General features: G+C 48.8%; 1 protein-coding gene across 5 annotated transcripts in view; it reads right to left on the bottom strand.

Annotated features, from left to right (window-relative positions):
• Positions 1-21926, bottom strand: part of FOXK2 (forkhead box K2) — an 833912-nt gene that overhangs the window by 588002 nt on the left and 223984 nt on the right. For all 5 annotated transcript variants that reach the window (XM_069654528.1, XM_069654525.1, XM_069654526.1 and 2 more), the window contains one exon: positions 14887-15081. In XM_069654528.1, the coding sequence (XP_069510629.1) occupies positions 14887-15081 (195 nt within the window). The remainder of the gene's footprint in view (positions 1-14886; positions 15082-21926) is intronic.

Here is a 21926-nt window from a genome sequence, read left to right as displayed (position 1 = left end):
AGCCATGTCCACTCGGAGTAGGCCTCAAAAGAATCTTCCAGAATCCTCAAAGAAGGGAACTCGACAATAAATCGCGCTTGAGGGGTATAGAAAGTTCCGAAAAACGGGTCTCCGTTAGTTGGATGATGGATCGATGGAGCTTGAGGCTCGATTGACCGAAAAAATAGAGTAAACTCCAAGAAAAAGTGCAAAACACAGTAAAAAGCCAGAGAGCTAATCACAAGGAATCCCACCACTCTACCGTGCGGTAAAAATCTGAAGATGGCTGCCAGAGGAGGGGCTTAGGTAGAAGGCAGTCGTTGGCTGGGGGCAGTATGACCCCAGAGACCAGTGATTGGTTGTTGGGAGAAAGACAGTTCAGAAGTGAAACTGAAACTGATTTTTTCTTTACTGAGGATTCCCAGCCTGACGACGGGGAATATTCACGAGCATGTGAATCCATGCCAGATCCCATGCTGGAGAAAGATTCTAGAAGTATATGTTGGCGATATATGGTCCTAATTATTTGAGAAAAAAGAAAGGCACTGTTTCATTGTCGAGGTCGGGATGGACAACTGGACAAGCATTAAGAGGTGAAGGGGAATAACATTTTGATTTGTTATCAATTTGCCATCAGACAACAGAAATATTTTGAGACCATTGAGGCGTTTGTTACAGCACTGTGAGGGTTGGCTATAAAGTGTTGTTTTGAACATTATCAGCCAGAGTACATTCGGGACGAGAGCAAGAGGTCCCCTCGTTGAATGGGAACTAGCCCACTCACACTGAAGCAGCTATTTCCCATTAGAGAAACCGCCCTCCGACCTGGAGAGGCAGAAAGTGTTAGGGAGAAGTCTCATTTCATGGCTAATTTCCCTTACCTGTAGAGTCCCCCAGCAGCTTTGCTGGATTTGAAGGGTTTATTTCTTTTTACCTGCTAAGAGTGAGACTCTTTTTCCCACTCTGTGGCATTTTTGCTATGTGTGTTCTAGGCTATGTTTGTGTTTAATGCCTATGGGATCTTTTCTCTCACCCATAGGAACCATCTTTATGCACATGTTTTACACAGCACCCTCCGTGCAGTAACACAGGGGTGTCGTAGCGACGCCCAAACAGACTCCATACCCTGGGACCGACTACTGTCTCCCAGGGCATGTAAAGTCCCCATTGACTTTACTAGTCGATTTTTATGAACTTAACCAGTGCACCCCATCTTAATATAGAAGTACTGGAAGGGGTTAATAATTTTTCCCCCATGTTCATTTTCGAGAGGGTAACAAAGTCCCCCTCTACAAAGCTTCTGGCAGGTGGCAGTGGTTACTACCTTTTATATTCGACCGCAAATATTTCTCTATGGGATTTTCCCATTGTTCGAGGCTACCACTTTTTCTGACAGCCTCCAACGTACCGCCGGTCTATTTTATTATTAACTTTACTCCGGTAGGTTTTATTTGCCAGAACTTTGATAAAACTTCTTTCTTGAGTCTTACTCCATTTTCCTAACCCAGGTCGGGGATCCTTTGTTTGTCCTTTTGGCTGGCTTCTGCTGAGAAGCCCTCCTTTTGGCACCACTGAGTCTGGGGTGGGTCTGTTTGGGAGGGGGAGTAGAACCCCTGGACAGAGTTTCCACAGCAAATCAGGTCGCACTCTAACCTGATAGGCTGGAGGGTCTCCGCCAAGAAGACCACTCCACTGCGTGAGTGACAGCTAGGCTGTATGAATGGGTCTCTTTCTGCATAAAAGCAGGGTCCCAAAGACTGGAAGAGCAAGACGTCGCCACTGGAACTACGGAACTGAAGGGACGAGAAACCAGAGACATCTTCAGCATCTACACCGCCGGTGAAGCCCTGCTGGATCATCTCACCACTTTTCTTCTACACAACGAGAGGAGATCTTCAGCGAAGTGCCTCCTTCCCTTGAGCTGGTGGGGTCAACCAGTTTGCCCATCGCATCCTCGGACCTGCCTTGATCGAATCGACAGTTCCCCGCACTTGGAGACCGGATAGCCAGGCAACTATCAACCCGGACCGCGATTAAAAGGAGCGTACCTTTTAAACTTCGTTTGGCAGCACCGCGGCTGGTTTCATCCCTGGGTAGTGCAGCGACTCGAACCTTCCTCCACAACGAGAGCCTCTCTTCCTCTTTTTGACCCCTCGACCTGCAGGAACTACCAGGGACAACGGCCACCGCAGGAGCCACTTCTCCACGTTTAAGGTACATTGTTCGGCCAGGCCGCCCTTTCTCTGTGGTAGCCCTAAAGGTGTTCGAAATCCTTCAACTACTTGTGGGGTCGGCCGCTCTCTCTCAACATTGTCCTTCGCCTTGCATCTACCTCTTCAAAAGTTTTCAACTAAAGACTTGACTGCAGCTACAAGAACATTATTGCTCCTAAGCTCTTGGTCCTGTACCACTGACTCTGGTTCAGGCCTATTGACTTTGGCTGATTTGTTAGATCTGCTCTCACTAGATTAGTTTTCAATGAGAAATGTTTTGATGCACTGAAATCTTCTAAACCCCCTCTTCCCGTTTTAACCTGTGGAGTGCCATTTTGCTCAGTTTTCATTCACTTATCTTTTGGTTAAGGTGTTACTGTGTGTTACTTGTCCACCAAACTTCAGGGAAGTGTTGCTAGGGGGTGTGTGAAGATATTTCAACTCAACTTTTACTTTCCCTTCCTTTCGTTGAATTGTTAGAGTGCCATTTGTAGTTGGTTTTCACTGTGCCGTTTTGCTCAGTTTTCACTCTACCGCAAACATGTCTACAATTGAATAGGGAGATGTATATGCTTTTCTTTTGACTTAACTTAACTTTATTAACTGTGATCTATGTGTTGACTTAGAAGTGTATATAATAAATATATATTCGCTTTTTTAATCCAAAACTTTGGTCAGTGTTTCCTTCCATAGTACTGTATTACCTATTGTGTCAACCCTGAATAATGCTCATCTCCCTCTTGAGAAGTCTGACTGCTCAGCCACAGCTACCAAATAAATCTTTGTGGTAGAGACTGATACAAAAGGGGATTTATTGCTCTCACCTGTAGTCCTCATCTGGGGTAGTGCTCCCTAAGGGAACTGCCCTGGATTCTGCCAAACAGAAAGGTCCTCTCGTCTAATGGGAACTAGCCCACTCACGTCTAATGGGAACTAGCCTTCTCAGTGTGAGTAGGCCATTTCCCATTATTAAGCAGCACTTGGCCACTAAGGGCAAAACGGGCCAATTCTCTATTGAGAACTAGCCTACTCACACTGAAGCAGCCATTTGCCATCTGAGAAATGGCCCTAGCAACCAATGGTCTGTTTCTCGGAGGGGAACTAGTAACAACCATTACGCGACTTCAAATACTTTACATTTTAGCATGCCATCACTACTGCTTCACGTTAACAAAGTCAAAGTCAAAAGAAACAGAAACAGATACAGCATGAGGCGCACCCTCATAACGAAACGTAAAGGTGACAACACCATATAAACCTCTTCAGTGCTATGTCACTCATTCAATGCTACATCTAGCCACCACATCACTCCAAAATGAAGCACCTCCATGAAGATGTTCAATCTCCTCACTCGCTGCCACGTCCGTCAACACAGCCATAGTGTGACCACATCACGTAAGGAGGACGTCAGTAGGTTAATTTCTCAAATCTGCTCTCGCAACTGCCATAAAGTTCCTCATCCACCTTTCCGACATCATGAAAAATTCCCCTGTTGTACACCATACTTTGCAGTGAGGACACGGACGTCATTAGCAGTCAGGTACCAGAGCCGAGCACATCTCCTGCCAAACGATGGTCCCAACCGAACCCCCCCCAGCATGCACGGTCCTACCTCTGCACAGCCTAAGACCCAAGTCCCAACATGTCCCAGCGACATAAAGCCATACCGCGCACTGGGCACAGCAAGTCAGCCCAAGGATGCTGCCGGACTGTAGCACTATAAACTCTGAAGCATCTCTCTGCCACTCTCGAACCACAGAAAACAAAGCCAGACGCCTCCTGACAGACCACGGCATATCCAATATCTAGCATCCTCCTGGGCGACGTGGAACTCCCTTCAAGACGCTGCAACAAATCTTTCCTCGCTCCATTTAATAAGCCAGATTGGTCCTCCTTCCATTAGCTGCATTCCAGGCAGGAAAACATCTCCAGGGGTCCTTTTTACATCTGTCACCAAAAGGATGTTTTCAGGTATGCAGACAACATGCAGGAACCACCCTGAGTGAGTAAGTACAAAAGGGAAATGTACTCTATTTCTTCAGTTACAGCAGAATGTCAGGCAGGAAAAAGAATACATCCTTCAGATCCAGGCACCCATACTGAAGTCCCCAGCAACGGTCACACTCGGATTGTGGAATGCAAGTGGCTGGGAGTTCTATCAGAAATGTCCTCAGTAATGAGGAAAGGAATAGTTTCTTACCTGTAACTCGATTTCTCCAGCATTGGTATCTTTCATGGATTCACATGCTTAGAATATTCTCCGTCGTCAGACTGGGAAACCTTGGTACACTTCTAAAGCCGTTTTCCCCTAGGAAAACGGCGACACTTGTGTCCTATCCACGTCGTTTTTGGGCTGCTCACGCATGCCCCAATAGGACGTGGCGGTATAAATGCCCCGCCCCCGCGGCTCCCTTCAGATTTTAACCCCTACCAAGTAGCATGGGGGGATACAGCATGTACATTGCATTAAGGGGAGGACGGCGGGCGCATGTGAATCCATGAAAGATACCAATGCTGGAGAAATGGAGTTACAGGTAAGAAACTATTCCCTTCTCCAGCATTGGATCTTTCATGGATTCACATGCTTAGAATAGATTGCACAGCAGTAACTCCGATATGCCGGTGTGAATGCAACCAACATTATTATGAGCACACACTTTCTATACCAATATATACACATACACATATATCGTCATTTCCCCCCTGGACAGGGCTTACCTTACTGAAACAGATGGCGCAAGACTGCTCTTCCCATCTGCACATCGTCCGCATGTTGCCATTCAAGGCAATAATGGCGGGTAAACGTGTGTGGCACCGACCAGGACGCCGCTTGGCAAATGTCTGTCAGCGGAATCCCTGCCCACAGCGCCGCCGAGGACGAAGTTGATCTCGTGGAATGAGCTCTCGGGCGACCCTCTAGCGGTTTTCCCGCCTTGGAGCGACAAAAAGCAATTGTCGACGAGACCCATCTAGCTAGTCCTTGTTTTGAGATTGCCTTTCCTCTCGTCGATGGACCATAAGCCACAAACAGTTGTTGCGTAGTCCTGATTTGCTGAGACCGATGAAGGTAGAATTTCAGAGCTCTCTTCACGCCCAAAGTATGGAGGGCCTTTTCCGCAGCCGATGAAGGAGTTGCGAAAAAGGTAGGTAGAACAGTTGACAAATGTTTACCATAAACAGTAGGAACTTTTGGAATAAAATGAGGATTAGTCGACAGCACCACTTTGTCCTTAAAGAACCTCAGGTACGGCGGATCTATGACCAATGCTTGTATCTCTGAGAGCCGTCGAGCTGACGTAATAGCTATTAGAAAAGCCAACTTCCACGATAAGAACTTCATAGACGAGGAAGCCATCGGTTCAAAGGGAGTTTTCATTAGCCCCGCTAACACCAAGTTGGTGGAAAGTGCTTAATCGCCGGGAATGTACGGAATAGACCCCTCATGAAGTGCTTTATCAGCCTATCACTAAACAAGGGAGACGACTGCCTTTTCCTCGTGAACCTTGAGATGGCCGCCAGGTGTACCTTTATCGACGAAAAAGACAATCCGCTCTCTGCCAAATTCAGCAGATATGGGAGAAGTTGTTCCGGAGTTCTATTGAAGGGGGTGCAATCCCGGCTGACTGACACCACTCACAGAATCTCCTCCACTTGCATGCATACGACTTGTTCGTGGAGGGGGCCAATGCAGCCTGCAGGATTCTCCGACAATCCAACGAGATACTCAGGGTACCAAACTCCGAAAAGTCAGGAGCCAAGCTGTGACATTGAGACTGTCTGGGTCGTGATGCCACACTGTCCCTTTGTCCCGGGACAGGAGGTTCGGGGCTTTCCGAAATGTTATCAGCTGCTCTATTGACAGTTGAAGCATGTCGGAAACCCACGCCTGCCTCGGCCAATACAGAGCCACTAGGATGACTCGACACCTGTATCTGCAAATCCATTGCAGGGTTCTCCGTGTGAGAGGAAATTGGGCGGGGGGGTGTAGAGAAACTTGTCCGTCCACGGGAAGGAGAACGCCTCCCCCAGCGAGCCCCTCTGTGGCCACCTCCTGGCGTATAGTTCACACTTCGGGATCTCTTTGCAACAAAGGAGAACAAGATGAGGTTGCCCCCACTTCTTGAAGATCTTCGATAACTGAAGACTGTCCATCTCCCATTCGTGTATTTGGTCCATTTTCCTGCTGAGGAAGTCCGCTTGCTCGTTCCTTACTCCAGGGAGATGGTGAGCTACGATGGTTATATTGTGCTTCAGAGCCCATTGCCATACTCTGAGCCTCGGTGGAAAGGGTTCTGGATCACGTGCCTCCTTGTTTTCTCAAGTAAAACATTGCTGTCGTGTTGTCTGGCAATATTCTCATGACCGAGCCCTCTATGTGTGGTAGGAAAGATTTCCGGGCCCAGCGCAATGCCCTCAACTCCAGAACGTTGATGTGCAGGAGCGACTCCCTCGGAGACCATCGACCTTGCGTCTGGAAAGTGCCCATATGTGCTCCCCAACCCGTCAGCGACACGTCCATCACAAAGGTCACGCAAAATTCTGGTTCCTACAGGGGTACCCCCCTGGATAGGTTCTGAAAGCTCTGCCACAATCAAAGAGCGCTTAGGAGCTCGTCGTCGTCGACGACCAGTTTGTCTGACCAGAGTCCTTGGGTTTGGGTCCACCGGTCCGCCAGGAACTCCTGAATTGGCCTCATGAAAAGGCGGCAGTTGTTCAGAGGAATGCACGACGCCATAGCGCCCAGTATCGACATATATTTCCTCACCGATACTCTGGTATTGATCCTCCACCGACTTGCTAGCTGATTGAGTCTGTGGATTCTGTAGACGGATGGCCTCATCAACCCCGACTGGGTTTCAAACTGCGCTCCCAAGAACACTAAGTTTCTCGACGGAGTCAGCAAAGACTTCTCGAAGTTTATTGAAAATCCCAGCCGTCGTAAAAGTTGCATGGTGGCTTGCAAACTTGTTTGTGTCGCCATAGGGGAGGATCCCCTTACCAACCAGTTGTCGAGATACGGGTACACGTAATGGCCTTGCTTTCTCAACCATGCTGCAACTGGAGCTAAACATTTCATGAACGTCCTGGGAGAGGATTTTAGTCCAAAAGGAAGCACTGTGAACTGGTAGTGGGTCTGTCCTACCACAAACCTTAGTAACTTTGTGTCAGACGCATTGGTATGTGGAAGTACGCGTCTTGAAGGTCCAGCGATGCCAGAAAATCCCCTTCTTGGACAGACCGGATCACTTCCTGGAGTGTGAGCATCTTGAATTTTAGGCTTTTCAACGCTTTGTTGAGGTCGCGAAGGTCGAGAATGGGACGCCAATTTCCATTTGGCTTTTTCACTAAGAAGTATCGGGAATAAACCCCTTGACCCCTGTGTGATGCAGGAACCAATTCTATAGCTCCTTTTTGTAGCATAAGCCCTACCTCCTGTTGCAACACGCTCAGGTGGGGTTGAGCCAAAAAACACTGGTGGAACATGCAGAGGGTTGCAGGGAATGGCCCAACCTTACAGTGTCCAGCACCCACTTATCCATGGTTATTTGCTACCATTCGTCGACACAATGCGATACCCTGCCTCCCAGGACGTTCTGACTCCCGTCATTGCTGGTCTTTGGTCTGCTTATCTCTCAACGACTAGTAGTCCGTCCTCTTCCTGGAGGTCTGGTAGTCTCTGCGTTTTCGCGGCTTGAGAAGCCCATCTGTAGCCCTGCAAGGAGTACGCCGGCCTATTGAAAGACCTGTCCCTTGATGTTGAGAATCGGGAGTTCCCTGATGCTCCCCTAAAGGGGCGAAAAGAACGAAAATGCCTTCTACTCTGGAGGGCACCCAAAGAACACGCCGTGTCAGAGTCCTCCTTCATGCCCTTTAAGGCCTCATCCACCTTTTTGCCTAACAGAAGGTCTCCCTCAAAGGGCATATCAGCAACTTATATTGCACCTCCGGTCTAAAGTTGGTGCATTTAAGCCACGCTTGTCTCCGTAGAACCACCCCGTTGTTGACTTGCTTATATCCTGATTCTGCAAGGTCCATAGCGTTGTTTATTGAATGATTTGAGGCCTCTTCAACTTCTCGGACGAGTAACATTGCTGCTTTCCTGTGTTCTTCTGGGAGATGTTTTAGTATGGGTGCCAACCGGTGGCACATTTCTCTATCATACCTGGCCATTATAGCCAGAGAGTTGGCCACCTTCACCGTCATTTCCCCCACTGACAACACCTTCTTCCCAAAGGCATCTTGCCTCCTGGCCTCATTCTCCGGAGGAGTCGTGCATTTGTGCTGGGACTTTGCTTTTCACTCCGCAGCCGCTGACATCACCGACTCTGGGGCTGGTTGGGAGGACAGACATTTTGGGGTGGATTCTGGAGCCTTACATTTCTTCTCTAGCCTGCCTTTTATTGCGGGCTCCGAGAAAGGATGATGCATCGTCTATAAACCCTCCTGCCAGACATGATCCAGGATGGGTACTGAGAACACCGACCTCCATCTCTTTCCCATGTGAACGAATAGAAAACAGTCTTTTTTCTATTCCTCGTGAGCCAATCCGAATTCGGTACACGCTTTTCTCATCATGGCATGGAACGACCCAATGTCGTCCGGGGGAGACAGCTGAGCTGGGCTCCTTGGGGCTTCGAATTCTGCCTCCAACTCCCAAGTTGGATCCCTAGAGGGGGATAAAGAAACATCCGATAAGGACCTTCTGTCTGAGTCCATCAGCTCCCCTTCCTCCGGGCGTGCACCTGTGAGGTCCTCACGTGCCGGTACAGTCGTCGACATCGTCGGAGTTGACCGACAGGAAGGGCCAGGTTCATCAACGGTCTATATGGTCGGAGCTGCCACTTGAGGCAATTTCTCGTCCAATTTCTTTAACAAGGTCTGCAACGTGGATAGAACTTCCAGTGATATAACAGACCGCGGGTTAAGAAGAGGGGTTGTAAAGCTTGCTAACCCCTTGTAACCTGAGCTCTGTAGGCCCAACTATCCTCTCACACTCCTCGTCCACAGAGGACACAGACAAGGCCGCCTCCTTTTGCAGCAAGGATTCCGGTAAAACCGGGTCGAATACCTCCGGTCGCCAGGCCTCCTGCGGGATTTCCGTCGACAAGGCTAAAGTTGGGCCAGCCGTCGTCGTAGCCACCACCTGCGGCATAACAACCGACGAAGCCAACTGCATCATTGGTAGTGAGGGAGTTGACGATCGCCCTGCCGTCGACGACGGTGTTGTCTGCACAGCTCCCTGAGGCGTTCCCGCCTTTTTTTAACTGACCTGTGCTTCTCAGACTCTCGACTCGAGGATGATCTATGGTGATGACCTGAGGAGGATCTCGACTTCCTTTTTCTCCTTTTTTGACGATGATGAGGTTTTCTTCAGTGAAGATTCCCTTGCGGAGTGATTTCCTGAAGATCCCTTCTCCGCGGGGCGTGGTTTCTTCACCGGGGGTTCAGCCGATGCCAAACGGCAGGGGGCTCCTGAGGATTTTGATGCCGAGGCCACGCCGCGCGTGTAGCCTACCTCGGAAGGCAGGTACGCACCCGCTCCATCGCTCAACCAGGCCACTAACTGCCGACTTTTTAGGAGAATCCCTTACATAAGTCGCACTTGTCTGCCGAGTGGTGAGGGTGTACAGAATATATGCAGTCCATATGTCCATCCCCCTCATACACTTTTCAGCCCGCATGTAGCGCACGGGCGGAACAGAGCTTTTCCAGACATCAGGAAAAAACTACAACAAACAACCTTGACAACCTTGACAAAATAGTAGATGCCACGAGGTGATCCCACTACTTTGGAAGACAGTTGAAATCTGAAGGGAGCCGCGGGGGCGGGGCATTTATACCGCCACGTCCTATTAGGGCATGCGTGAGCAGCCCAAATACGACATGGATAGGACACAAAAGTGTCAAAGTTTTCCTAGGGAAAAACGGCTTTATAAGTGTACCGAGGGTTCCCAGTCTGACGGGGAATATTCTAAGCATGTGAATCCATGAAAGATCCAATGCTGGAGAATTGCAAAACACAAACTCTGGTGACCAATTTGCAGGAATGGGGGCAGAACTATTTAATGAGCACTCCTTGGGGGGAGAGGACGACAATCAAAACCCTTGCTTCCTAGGATTGCATTGTGATCCCCGGGTCCAGAGCTGCTGTCAGTCAAGATGTGAACCCACTAAATTAGGGGATTTCCAATAATTGGGAATTAAGGTTTTGCCATTCTCCATCCAGGAGGCTGGGAAGCAGATTGGAAACGGGGTATCGAATAGTTTGCTGAGTAGCTCTATTGAAGTCAAAATGTTCTAAACGTGCGTTTAGATTTTTGCTACCTTTATTACATTTTGGAATTATATTCTAGTATTTATAGATTGTACTAAATGCCTTTACGTTGAGTTGCTCGACTTTGCATTGTTTTGCATTTTTGGATTGCATTTGGACTGTTGCATCTTTCTGGTATATCTCTGAGAATAAGTGTTTTATTTACCTTTGAGTGGTTAAACTGAAAGATTCTTTGGTGATTTACTTTAGCAGTTAGCATCTCTCTAGCATTGAGAGAAAGAAACATGGTTTTGGTTCAGTACACCTTTGGATAGCAAACAGCATTTGTGTTTGGCAGGTATCCTAGTGTTTCATTTGATATTGGTTTCATGATGTGTTTGGTAACTATGAGAATGTTTTTTAAATCCAACCCCTGCTCATATGAATTGTGATTATATGTTGTAAAAGAATAGTTACACTGTGGCATTGAAGAAGTAAGTTTAAGAGATGTAGTACTTTTTAATAAAATGTATTAAATGAGATTTCGGTGGTCAGTGCATTCATTTTTACTCCACATTCAATGCTGGAAATATTATGCCTATAGACCTATAAGCTATGCCCTTTATTCTGTTTGGATTTATGTTTTGTTCTGCTCACCTAACTAACAATAAACGAGGTTCCACTTTAAGGATACGGTTATACACGGACAGATTCTAGGGTTTAATTTGCTTAAACTGAAACGGAGAGGAAGGAATAGGTTCTACTATGGTTCATATGAGATGCTAAACTGCCTACATACACGTAGTCGCAATTAAATTGTTGCAAGCACGGAACGGGTAGCGTCAATAAGACACGGCGGAGACATCTGCCAAGTTTTATGTCATAACCTGTGCGGCCGTCGAAATTTAGAAACGCAAAGGCCTTCCTGCACTGAGTGGAGGTGGGAATGTTCGCATATTCCCTCGAAGGGCCAGCACACTTTAGCTAGCCGGCACTTCCTATGGAAATATGCGACAGTACGAGAATGGGGTTATACCTAGCTGGGAAGCCCTTTGTGCCAAGCCTTATTTGTAGAAAGTCAGCTAATCTCGTATTTCCTAGGGTTATTGTAAAAGCAGCATGGGCCATGGACCAACATGCATAACTATATGCTGAAAAATACAACAAATGCAGACCATTTGGGACACAACAGGGGTTGGATGCGTACACCATGTACTAACAGGTACATAAGTATGTACAACCATTATAGTGTCTGTTCCAACGTGTTTCCCACAAGCATGCAAGATACAGTGCACGTTAAAGTGCACTCAAGTTCATAACCACATACAATGTTTTCCAGAATGGCCAAACCCATTCATGCCCTGTAATGCAAACAGCATGTTAATTTGACAATTTAGTTGCACTTTAATCGAGCACCAAAATACAAATCTACGAGATGCAATATGGCCCAAAACACTGAGGTAGCTCTATGAATAAAACACCTAAGTCTTAAGGAATGCAGTACAAGTATGTTTTTGTTGATCCATTATTAACCTTATTAACCTTGACCTCATGGAATACAGTGAAACATTGTGGATTTAATGTTAGTACAATAAACCTGGATTTTGATATTTCCTTCTATTTTCACTACGCGAGCCTCGGGAGACATCACACATTTTGAAGTTCGACTTGTGTCTCCGTATTTTCTGTGCAAGCCAATCAGCTGTCTCATTGAGAAAAATCAAAGCCAGTTAGTCATATTGTTTTTTCAGATTTTGTTTTATTGATGAATCGGATGTCATCACTCCCTTCCCAGAGGCTACCTCGCCACATGTGGTCAGGGGATGGCAACCGCTACCTGATCCTAACCCTGGGGCTGCCTATTGAGGGAGGATCACATGAAGGGAGGCGACTCTCGGGTGGCAGGGTGTGATCCCGGCATCATCAAATACGACATGGTATCCCCCTTTCTCTTTTAGGAATACCCCCTTCCATTCCTCGTGTCTTAATGGCATATTGTGATCACCCCCTTCAACAACCCTTAAAGCCTGCTGACAGAATCCCTCACTTTTCTGCAACCAACAGAAAAATAAAGCCCGAGATAGGGTAGAGAGGATGTGTAATGCTGTAGACTCGCCAGAATCAAAGGAAGCAGTCTAGTGTTTGTAGGAAGCTGATTGGCCCCAAGCAACTCCTGTTATGTTTAAAGAAATATTTGTCCCAAGTATAAACAGGGAAGACTCACAAGACCTCCTCCCTGGGCTTGAAGAACAGGAAAGACTGGTGCCGGGAACTGGCCTGGTAAATACAGGAACTCCATACCGTCTCCAGATGTAATTAGAAATCCCCCTGAGAACACCCAGGTAGACAGGCGCAGGTGCTTGTCCACCGAGAGGCTCCCAGGGAAACCCTTGTGGGGAATAAAACCCTGGGAAGAGCTGCTAAGGTGCGTTGCCTCCCTGAGATGACCAGGCTCCTACGAGAGTAGCAACGCGTCATTAGTCTGCCGTTGCTTGGCAATATGCAAGTGGAAAGGAAGTGCCCTGAGAGACTCGCGGTGCATTGTAGGGGCGAACAACTAGACTGTGGGTTGTGTTGCAGCCGGATCGGCGGCCATGTTGGAATCAGGCCGGGAAGGGTAACCCATATTGATAACCATCACAACTCCATTCCTGGAAGCAGCAGTTTAAAGCTGGAACAGCTGAAGGTAAATGGGAGTAGCAAACTGCTAGTAACTGCCGGGGAAGCCGACCCGGTGAGCCCACAGAAGAGATGGGAGACAGCGAGAGAAGGATTGCAGGAGCTGGTTCGCCATACTGAGATCGCAGCACAGAGACACAGGAGCATTTGCCGCCCAAACACTGAAAAGGGCTCAGGACTTAGGCGGGAGACACAAAGGTTGTGGAAGCTGCCAAATGAAACCAGTAAGCCCATTAAGTGGAGGCCGGACGCCGGTATGTTGGCTGCAAGAGGCCCAAAGAACACTAGAGAAAGCCAGAGGGGCTCTTCGGCAGCTCCACCATGCACCGGTAAGCGCCAGGTACTTGAGTCAGGTGACCCAGAGCAAGTATGTTGGGTCACTGGGACATAAAAGAAAGACGGTGAATGAAAGTGAGTTCAAGACCTGATACTTTGACAAAAGCCATACTGAATATTGGAACTGTGAGAGTACGAGAAATACCAGAATAGAGAACATGGAAGGGGAGTATACCAGGTGTTTGGACATTTAACAAAAAATAAATAAAATAAAAAAGTGCGGTTGAGACCCAGTGCTTTGGTGACAACAGTACAGAATATTTGAACTGTGTCAATGCAAGAAATGCTGGACTAAAGAACCTGGCAGGAGAGTATACCAGGTGTTTGGAGAGTCTGGGACCCATACCCAAATTGTGTTACTTTGAAAAGGGAACCCTAAGGAAGAGTCATACCCTTGCAGTTTTGAATTAGAGTTTGTGGAAGAGACTTGGGGAAGGGTGTTACTTCCCCTGGAGTGGACTAACACCAGGAGGAGAGAGGAATCCTTTTGGGCTTTAAAGAACTTGCTTACTCTTTGGAACTTTTGTTTTTACTTGGAAAGAAACCTGGGGAAGGGAGCCACTGCTAGGACCCTTGCATATCATCCATTTGGAAATTGAGTTGGATTATATCTTTTCGTTGAACTTGAACATTTGTTCACTTTTCAAGCCAGAGACAATACCCTTAGAACCTTAGAGTTAGTTTGAAATCCTATCCTAGCCATTGCATTCTAAGACAGGATATTTTTGCTTTGGACTTCTTAACACAGGACAGACCCTTAGCTTTGGTTGAGGTAGGGAAATAACTCCTAGATTAGGGACAGTGAGGCATGTTCATACCCCTTTATGGTTTACTACAGGTCACTAACCAATACCATGAGTCCTGTCTGGGTCTCATTCCTGGTTCGTCACAGTGTGTAAATACAGGCTTCAAGGAATAGTCCTTTGCATTTTAAAACTCAATAACCTTTTGCCACCCCAGCATTAAAAGTGCGCATGGGCATACTCTTAATCAAGCCTACAGTCTCAAATCTACTTGCTCAACTACATGTTAATGTAAATTGCACCAATCCTCAATCTACCCCGCAATAATTTAGCCTACCACAACACTTGCACAGGGTTCAAAGAGATAAATGCACAGTCCTTTTACTGGAAAATGACTAAGGTAAACCCCAGAGACGAGGGGAAAAACCAAGCAGAATCTAGGTGAGACAGTGTGGTCTTTTGAAGGGGGTATCTAGTAAATCTGAAAATTGGTCTCGAGGCCAAACAGGCCTCAAATAGTGCGACGTCTGGACTCTTAGTATCCCTATTGCTTGTTATCAAACATCTGATTAAGTGGATTTATTTTCGTTTAACTAGTTACCCACATGAGAGCTGTCCGCTCTCTCAAATTGTTTGGAGACACCACATTTATGTGGCCACCTTATTAGTCAAGATGACGTACCTGATGGTTCCTGTGGGAGAGGGAAGGGGACTGATGAGGTGTGCCATGTTGTCTGGAATGTTGATTGTTAAAGGAGCCATCTGGGGCTGGACAGGTTTTACAGGCGATGCTGGGGCTTCTTGCTTCTCCTTCTTTTCACTGGACAGAGCTGTAAATGTGATCTTGATGTTTGTGCTGGGAAACCTGAAAGTACATCTGAAAACATAAAAATGCGCTTTAGTGAATTTGAAAAATGACAAATCTTTAACAGTAATCTTCTTTCCGTGACTTGTACCAGACTATGCATAGTCCGCCATCTAGTCATTGGCTCCGAGCATTACATATTTTATAATTAATTAACTGGGCATCAACACAGGCGTTCTCGTCATATCGCCATCTCACCTGTACAAAGACCCACACTCTTTCACGCGTCAACGTCCCAAGAAGGTTGGTTTTCCTGCCCTGAACAGATTTATATCTAATTGAGTGAGTTTGATTGTTACCCAATATTTAGCTTTTCCATGTTGGAGCGGTTGGGTTGTCGCATGTGATTCCAAGCAGATAAAAGCCACAGAAGAACAAGTTACTCTCTTACCTGGTAACGTTCTTTCGATGGGATGGTCCGACGACCTATTCCATATCTATGACATATAATCACCACAACTGTGCTGCTTCGGAAAATCTTCGGCGCCTGCGCTGTGCGTCGATACGCCGCCCTCGAGGACCTCCTCCAACGGCCGACGTCACTGGATGTTATAAGTAGGACGCACGAAGCCCGCAGCCTCAGTTGTTGTTTTTTCCCCAGAACGTGCGGCACCAGTCTTCTGCCAGTCTGACACACAAAGCCTTGCGGAAACGTAAACTGCAATCGCATAAGAAATTGTGTAGCGGGGAAGGCAGGGAGGGAGCGATATGGAATAAGTCGTCGGACCATCCCATCGAAAGAACGTTACCAGGTAAGAGAGTAACTTGTTCTTCGAGGGGATTGGTCCTCTGTCATAGATATGGAATACGTCGGACTCCCAAAGCAGTACCAATAAAAGGAGGTGGGAAAAGAATTTAGAAAACCGCAATTTGATTGGGCATTCTAAATTTCTGAGTAAAGGACCACCTTGCGAAAGGCCAGAACCTGCCCACGGATGGAATCGAGGGAGTAGGGACGTACAAAAGTATGTACCGAAGCCCAGGTGGCTGCATCACAGATGTTACTAATAGGAACACCCCTCTGTAGGGCAGTAGAGGCAGCCATACCCCTGGTAGAAAGAGCCCGCAAGCCGACCGGTGGGTCCTTACCCGCCAAGCAGTAACACTCAGAAATAGCCAGAATAATCCAGCGAGACAAAGTCTGTTTCGTCACAGCCTTTCCCAAACGCTTTCCAGCATAACCAATGAAGAGTTGATCGTCCACTCGGACCCGGGACATGCGTGAAATATGAAAGCTGAACGCTCTCCTAGGATCACGCCTATGGAGCCTCTCCTCTTCCTTACCAGGATGTGGAGGAGGATAAAACGCCGGCAGAACAACCTTCTGGCCTAAATGGAATTCCGACACCACCTTCAGAAAAAAGGAAGGACGAACTCTAAGGAGAACCCTGTCCTTACGAAACACAGTGAAGGGTGGCTTAACTGAAAGTGCCTGTAACTCACTCACTCAGAGAGCAGAAGTGACCGCAACCAAAAATACAGTTTTATAAGTTAACAGTCTCAAAGGGCATGAATGCAAAGGCTCAAACGGAGCACCCATCAGAAACTTGAGAACAAGGTTCAAATCCCAACCGGGCACCTGGAAAGGTGACGGAGGGAACACATTAGTGAGCCCTTTCAGAAACTGAGAAATGAAAGGCATTTTAAAATGGGAACACTCTTCAGACGAGCGCTTAAATATGGACAGTGCCGCCAAGTAACCTTTAACAGTACCCACTTGCAAGCCCCTGTGGGCCAAAGAAAGCAAAAAAAGACAGAACCATGGGAATGTCACATGCAAAAGGATCCATATTCTTAACCCTGCACCAGTCGTAGAAGTTACACCAACGGTACAGAGACTTTGTTGCTGGCTGTCTGGCCGAGAGCAACACCTCCATCACGTCTTCAGGGAGGTCCCAATCCCCCCTCCCGTGAGAGCAGATTGTCTCGGTAGGGAAGACTACGCGGAGGGCAGATGGACAAGACGAGAAGGTCCGGGTACCAAGTCCTCCGGGCCCACGCCAGAGCAATGAGGATCATCCGGAAACCGAACCTCCGTAATCTCTGCAGTACTTGCGGGATGACGGGGACTGGAGGAAACTCTTACAGCAGTGGGAATGACCACTCCACCACGAACGCGTCTCCTAAGGCTCCTTTTGGAGGAAATTCCCACAAGCAGAACCTCTCGCACTTCCGGTTGACACTGGAGGCGAAGAGATCCACTTGAGGGGTCCCCCAAAGGGCAAAGATCTCCAGGAGAATCTCCTGAGCCAACTCCCACTCGTGAGAGATCGCACTCTGCCTGCTCAGAGCGTCCTCCGTCTCGTTTTCATCTCCGGCCAGATGGACTGCCGAGATCGAAACTTCCTGCTGGGTTGCCCAGAACCAGAGCTGCATCACCTCCCTGCACAGAGGAAGTGACCCTGCCCCTCCCCCCTTTTTGTTGAGGTAGTGCATGGCCACCGTGTTGTATGTCAGGATCAGGACATTCCTCCCTCGCACAGTCGGCAGAAAAGCCTTCAGGGCTAGCCTGATGGCCCTCAGCTCCAACAGATTGATATGTAGTATGGACTCTAACGGAGACCAACGACCGCTGACTGTCAACTCGTTGGCATGAGCTCGCCATCCCGTGAGGGATGCGTCCATCACGATCGTCACCTCCGGCCAGGGTAGCCAAAATAGAGCACCCTTCATCAGATTGTCTTCAACGGCACACCACAGAAGGTCCTGGGGACAGACCACTGGAGCTTGAGTGCCCATTGCAAAGACCTCATCCGCAACCTGACCTCTGGCACCAGAAGAATGCAGGATGCCATGAGGCCGAACAATCTCAAGAACTCGAACGCTGGGAGACTCTGGGCAAGCTGAAACTTGTGCACCATCTGCTGAATGTGATGAGCCCTCACCTGGGGAGGAAAACACTGCCCCAGGGACGTGTCGAGCACTGCTCCGATGTACTGGAGCCTCTGAGTTGGCGTCAAATGGGAGTTCTTTAAGTTGAGGGAGAAGCCCAGCTTGTGGAGGGAGTGGCAGGTGACTGACGGATGATCCAGGACTTCCTTGGGAGAGCGCGCCCTGATCAACCAATCGGCCAAATAGGGGTAGACGTGAATCCCCCCCCCCTTTCCTGAGGTGCGCTGCCACCACTACCATGAGCTTGGTGAAGATCCTCGGGGCGGAGGTCAATCCGAACGGCAGGACCCGAAACTAAAAGTGCGAGTCCACAACTGCGAACCTCAGGTACTTCTTGTGCTTTGGATGTATTGACACATGAAAATAAGCGTCCTTGAGGTCGAGAGACACCAACTAGTCCTGAAGTTGAAGGGCCTGGAGGACTTGAGAGAGTAACCATCTTGAACTTGTCCTCCCTGAGCTGAGGAGTTTGTTCAAACCATGCAAGTCCATGATGAGTCTCAACCCCCCCGTCTTTCTTGGAAATCAAAAAATAAGGGGGAATATCATCCCTTGTTCCTCTCCGCTACAGGCACCAGTTCTATGGCGCCTTTCTCCAGCAGGGATTGAATTTCCTGCGCAAGGAGCGGATCCGGACTCTTCAAAGAGAGATTCCCCGGTGGATTGTCTTGAGGCCTCTGCCGGAAAGGAAGACAGTAGCCGTGGGTTATGATCTCCAGAACCCACACATCTGAATTAATGGCGCGCCACTCTACAAGATGCTGCACCAGCCTTCCCCCAACCGGCGAACCATGGGACATGGCCTCATGACTGAGCTGAAGCGGCTGCGGAGTTGCCTGAGGGCAAAGAGGAAACAGCCCGAGCGGCCTTGGCACCTCGAGGAGTACCTTGTTTTCCACCTCTGGCACTCCTACGGTAGCCCCTTTGACTGGCAGCTCCTCTCACTTTACCAAAGGACGAGTAATAACAAAAGGAACCTCCCCTCCATTGCTGTCCCCTAGGACAAAAAGGCGGAGGTTGGCGAACTGCAGCTCCCAACGACTTGACTGCAGCTTTTGAGGTCTGCAACCTCTCAAGGCTCTCGTCAGCCTTGCTGCCAAAAAGATGTTCCCCATCAAAGGGCATGTTGAGGAGCCGGGCCTGCACATCAGGAGCAAACACCGACTTCCGCAACCACGAAAACCTGCGTATTACGGTGCTCGCCGCCATGGACCGGCTGACGCAATCTGCCATGTCCAAACCCGACTAAACGGCCTCACACATGGCATCCTTGCCATCCTGAACCATGGCAAGGAAACCATGCCGTTCGTCCCCTTCGGGAATATTTTCAGCCGCTAAGGAAACACAGTTCCACAGAGTGTGCGTGAAACGTGACAAGGCACATGCGGAGTTGGCCGCCTGAAGCGCCATACCCCCTGAAGAAAACACTTTCTTCGCCCAGCCGTCAAATAGCTTGTCGTCCCTATCAATAGAGATGGTAGGATACGACGCCCGATTTACCGAGGCCGTAGCCGCCTGTACCACCAAACTCTCCGGAGTGGGGTGCTTGGTCAAGTAGCAGGGCTCGCTACTGGCAGGGCGGTATTTTCGTGGCAAAGACTTGCCCACTGCCGGGCGATTCTCCAGAGCAGTCCAAGCCGCCGCCGCCACCACCCTCCTCTGTAGAGCCATATCGAACGGCAGTACCGTGTCACTTGGTGGACCGTGGTCGAGGATATCCGTAAGGTCATCCTGAAGAAAAACCTCTGGGGGAGCAGACCATCCCAAGTACTCAGTGACCCTAGACATAAGGCGTCGGTACGAGGAGTCGGCATGAGTGCCAGGCTCAGGCCTACAAAACTCCACCTCCGGAGAGGTGTCCAGCCCACTGGCATCGTGCAGGGACTGCCTCAGGTCCTCAATTTGGCTATGGCCCAAGAGATCTTGTCCGGCACCGTATCAGGAACCATGCCATCATCAGATCACTCATCCACCTCTGAAATAAAGCCAAGATGGCGGTAAGAAGGCACAGAATGTGGAACAAAGCCATGCTTGACCTTGGCCAGAGCCTTTCTAGGGGGTTCCACCGAGCCCCGGGGTACCCCCGTCGAAGCATCGAGTGAATCAGCGTTGACGCAGAACGTAGCGCAGACAGCATCGACGGTGTCGACATAGCCCTCGAGCCCAGAGCGTGTCCCTCGACAGCCTGGGCACCGATGGAGTTAGCGACTTCTTCGGAGGCGGGGCATCAAAAGAGTCCATCGACTACCTCGGCGCCACCGGCGTCAACGTCTTCCTCGAAGACACCACAGGTGCACACGGTCTCGAGCGCGTCGAGGACCGGGACCTGGAACGGGCATGACGAGAATGATTCCCCTTGTCCGAGTGGGACCTCTCCCGCGAATCGTGCCGACCACCCGAGCCCGAAGGCGTGCGAGCGGTGTCTCTCGACCGATCACGACCGACCCCACTCGGAGGCGCGGACGGACCAGTGCCTTGCGATTCGAGAATCACTAACATTTTCTTCCCGAAGGAAGCCCATTCCTCCGGCGTCGCATGCTTGGTGGGATAAGCGACCCGCCGACGGGCGGAGTCCTCGGATGAGGACGGGGAAGGCGACCGATGACTGCGCTTCCGGGAGTGCCTCGAAGAGGCAGAGGAGTGGTGGGACCGACTCCGGGACCGAGACCCACTGGACTTCCGACGACGACGATGCGGAGAGTGGCCCCTCGAATCGTCCGTCGAAAGCCCCGCAGACCTAGACTTCCGCGGTTGGACACTTTACCTACTGACAACTTCTTCTTGCGCTCCCACAAGGCTTTGGACATGAGCGACTGGCAGTCAACACAGTCATCTGTGTCATGGGCCTCCCCGAGGCACCAGAGGCAGGCGTCGTGCGAGTCCGTCACCGACATCTTGGACCCACAGTCCCTGCACTTCTTAAAGCCCGGACGCGGGGTGGAAGACAAGGTAGACATCTTCAAGAAGAATATACTTCACAATACGAACTGGTTCGAAGAACCGAGAAAGAACAGAATCTCCAACGAGTCGAGGCGCGCCGAGATCTCCGAAGCGAACACGTTCGCGGAAAAAACAGAACTGAGGCTACGGGAGTTGTGCGTCCTACTTATAACATCCAGTGACGTCGGCCGTCGGAGGTCCTCGAGGGCGGTGTATCGACATCATCGACGCAGACGCCGAAGATTTTCCAAAGCAGCACAGCTGTGGTGATTATATGTCATAGATATGGAATACGTCGGAGGACCCAATCCCCTCGAAAGACTTTTACTGGGCAATATTTGTCTTCTGGGGATTGTGAATCTGCTTAGATTTATTTCCTATGCATATATTAGCAAGCAGTACATGAAGCAGGTGGTGGGTGAAAAGCACGAAAGTTTAAGAATTGCTTGACTCACTTGCAAATCTGCTCTTGCCTATGTATCTACACAGTAATGCTGTATGAATGTATGTACTGAACACCAGGTTGCAACCTTGCATATTTCTTCTAGACGAACATTAACAATAAAAGCGGAGTTTGCTCTAGTACGGTTTGTGGAGTAAGCTCTAGGTGTAAATGGAAAGGTTTTATGTGCCAAAATAGAGCAAAGATTCATGCATTTGACAATTCATCTTGATATAGTGACCTTTAGTTACGGTGTCCACCCTTTCGGCCTGCTGCAAATGCGCCAAAATTGACTCCTTTTCCTTATTTCTTTGTCAAAGTAGAAGATTACCAATGTACATAAATCAAGTTTATGCAAGGCTCACTCCCCTCTACTCTTGAGGGTTGGGGAAGAAGCAAGGTAGTTTGATGGATTGCTTAACATATTATGAAATAGATTTTGGGAAAAATCCTGGATGTGTACTTAATGGATGAAAAGGGTTCTCTAACCGAGAATGCCTGTTAATTTGCTTACTCTTCAAATAGTTCTAACCGCTATTGTGAAAGCTATTTTATAGGAGAGTTCGTTTGAAGAAGCTTAACG

Source organism: Ambystoma mexicanum, chromosome 3q (genome assembly GCF_040938575.1).
Source record: "Ambystoma mexicanum isolate Mex_15411 chromosome 3q, UKY_AmexF1_1, whole genome shotgun sequence".
NCBI classification, from domain to species: Eukaryota; Metazoa; Chordata; class Amphibia; order Caudata; family Ambystomatidae; genus Ambystoma; species Ambystoma mexicanum.
The sequence above is the reverse complement of the archived record's forward strand: the minus strand, read 5'-3'. Positions and strand labels throughout refer to the sequence as shown.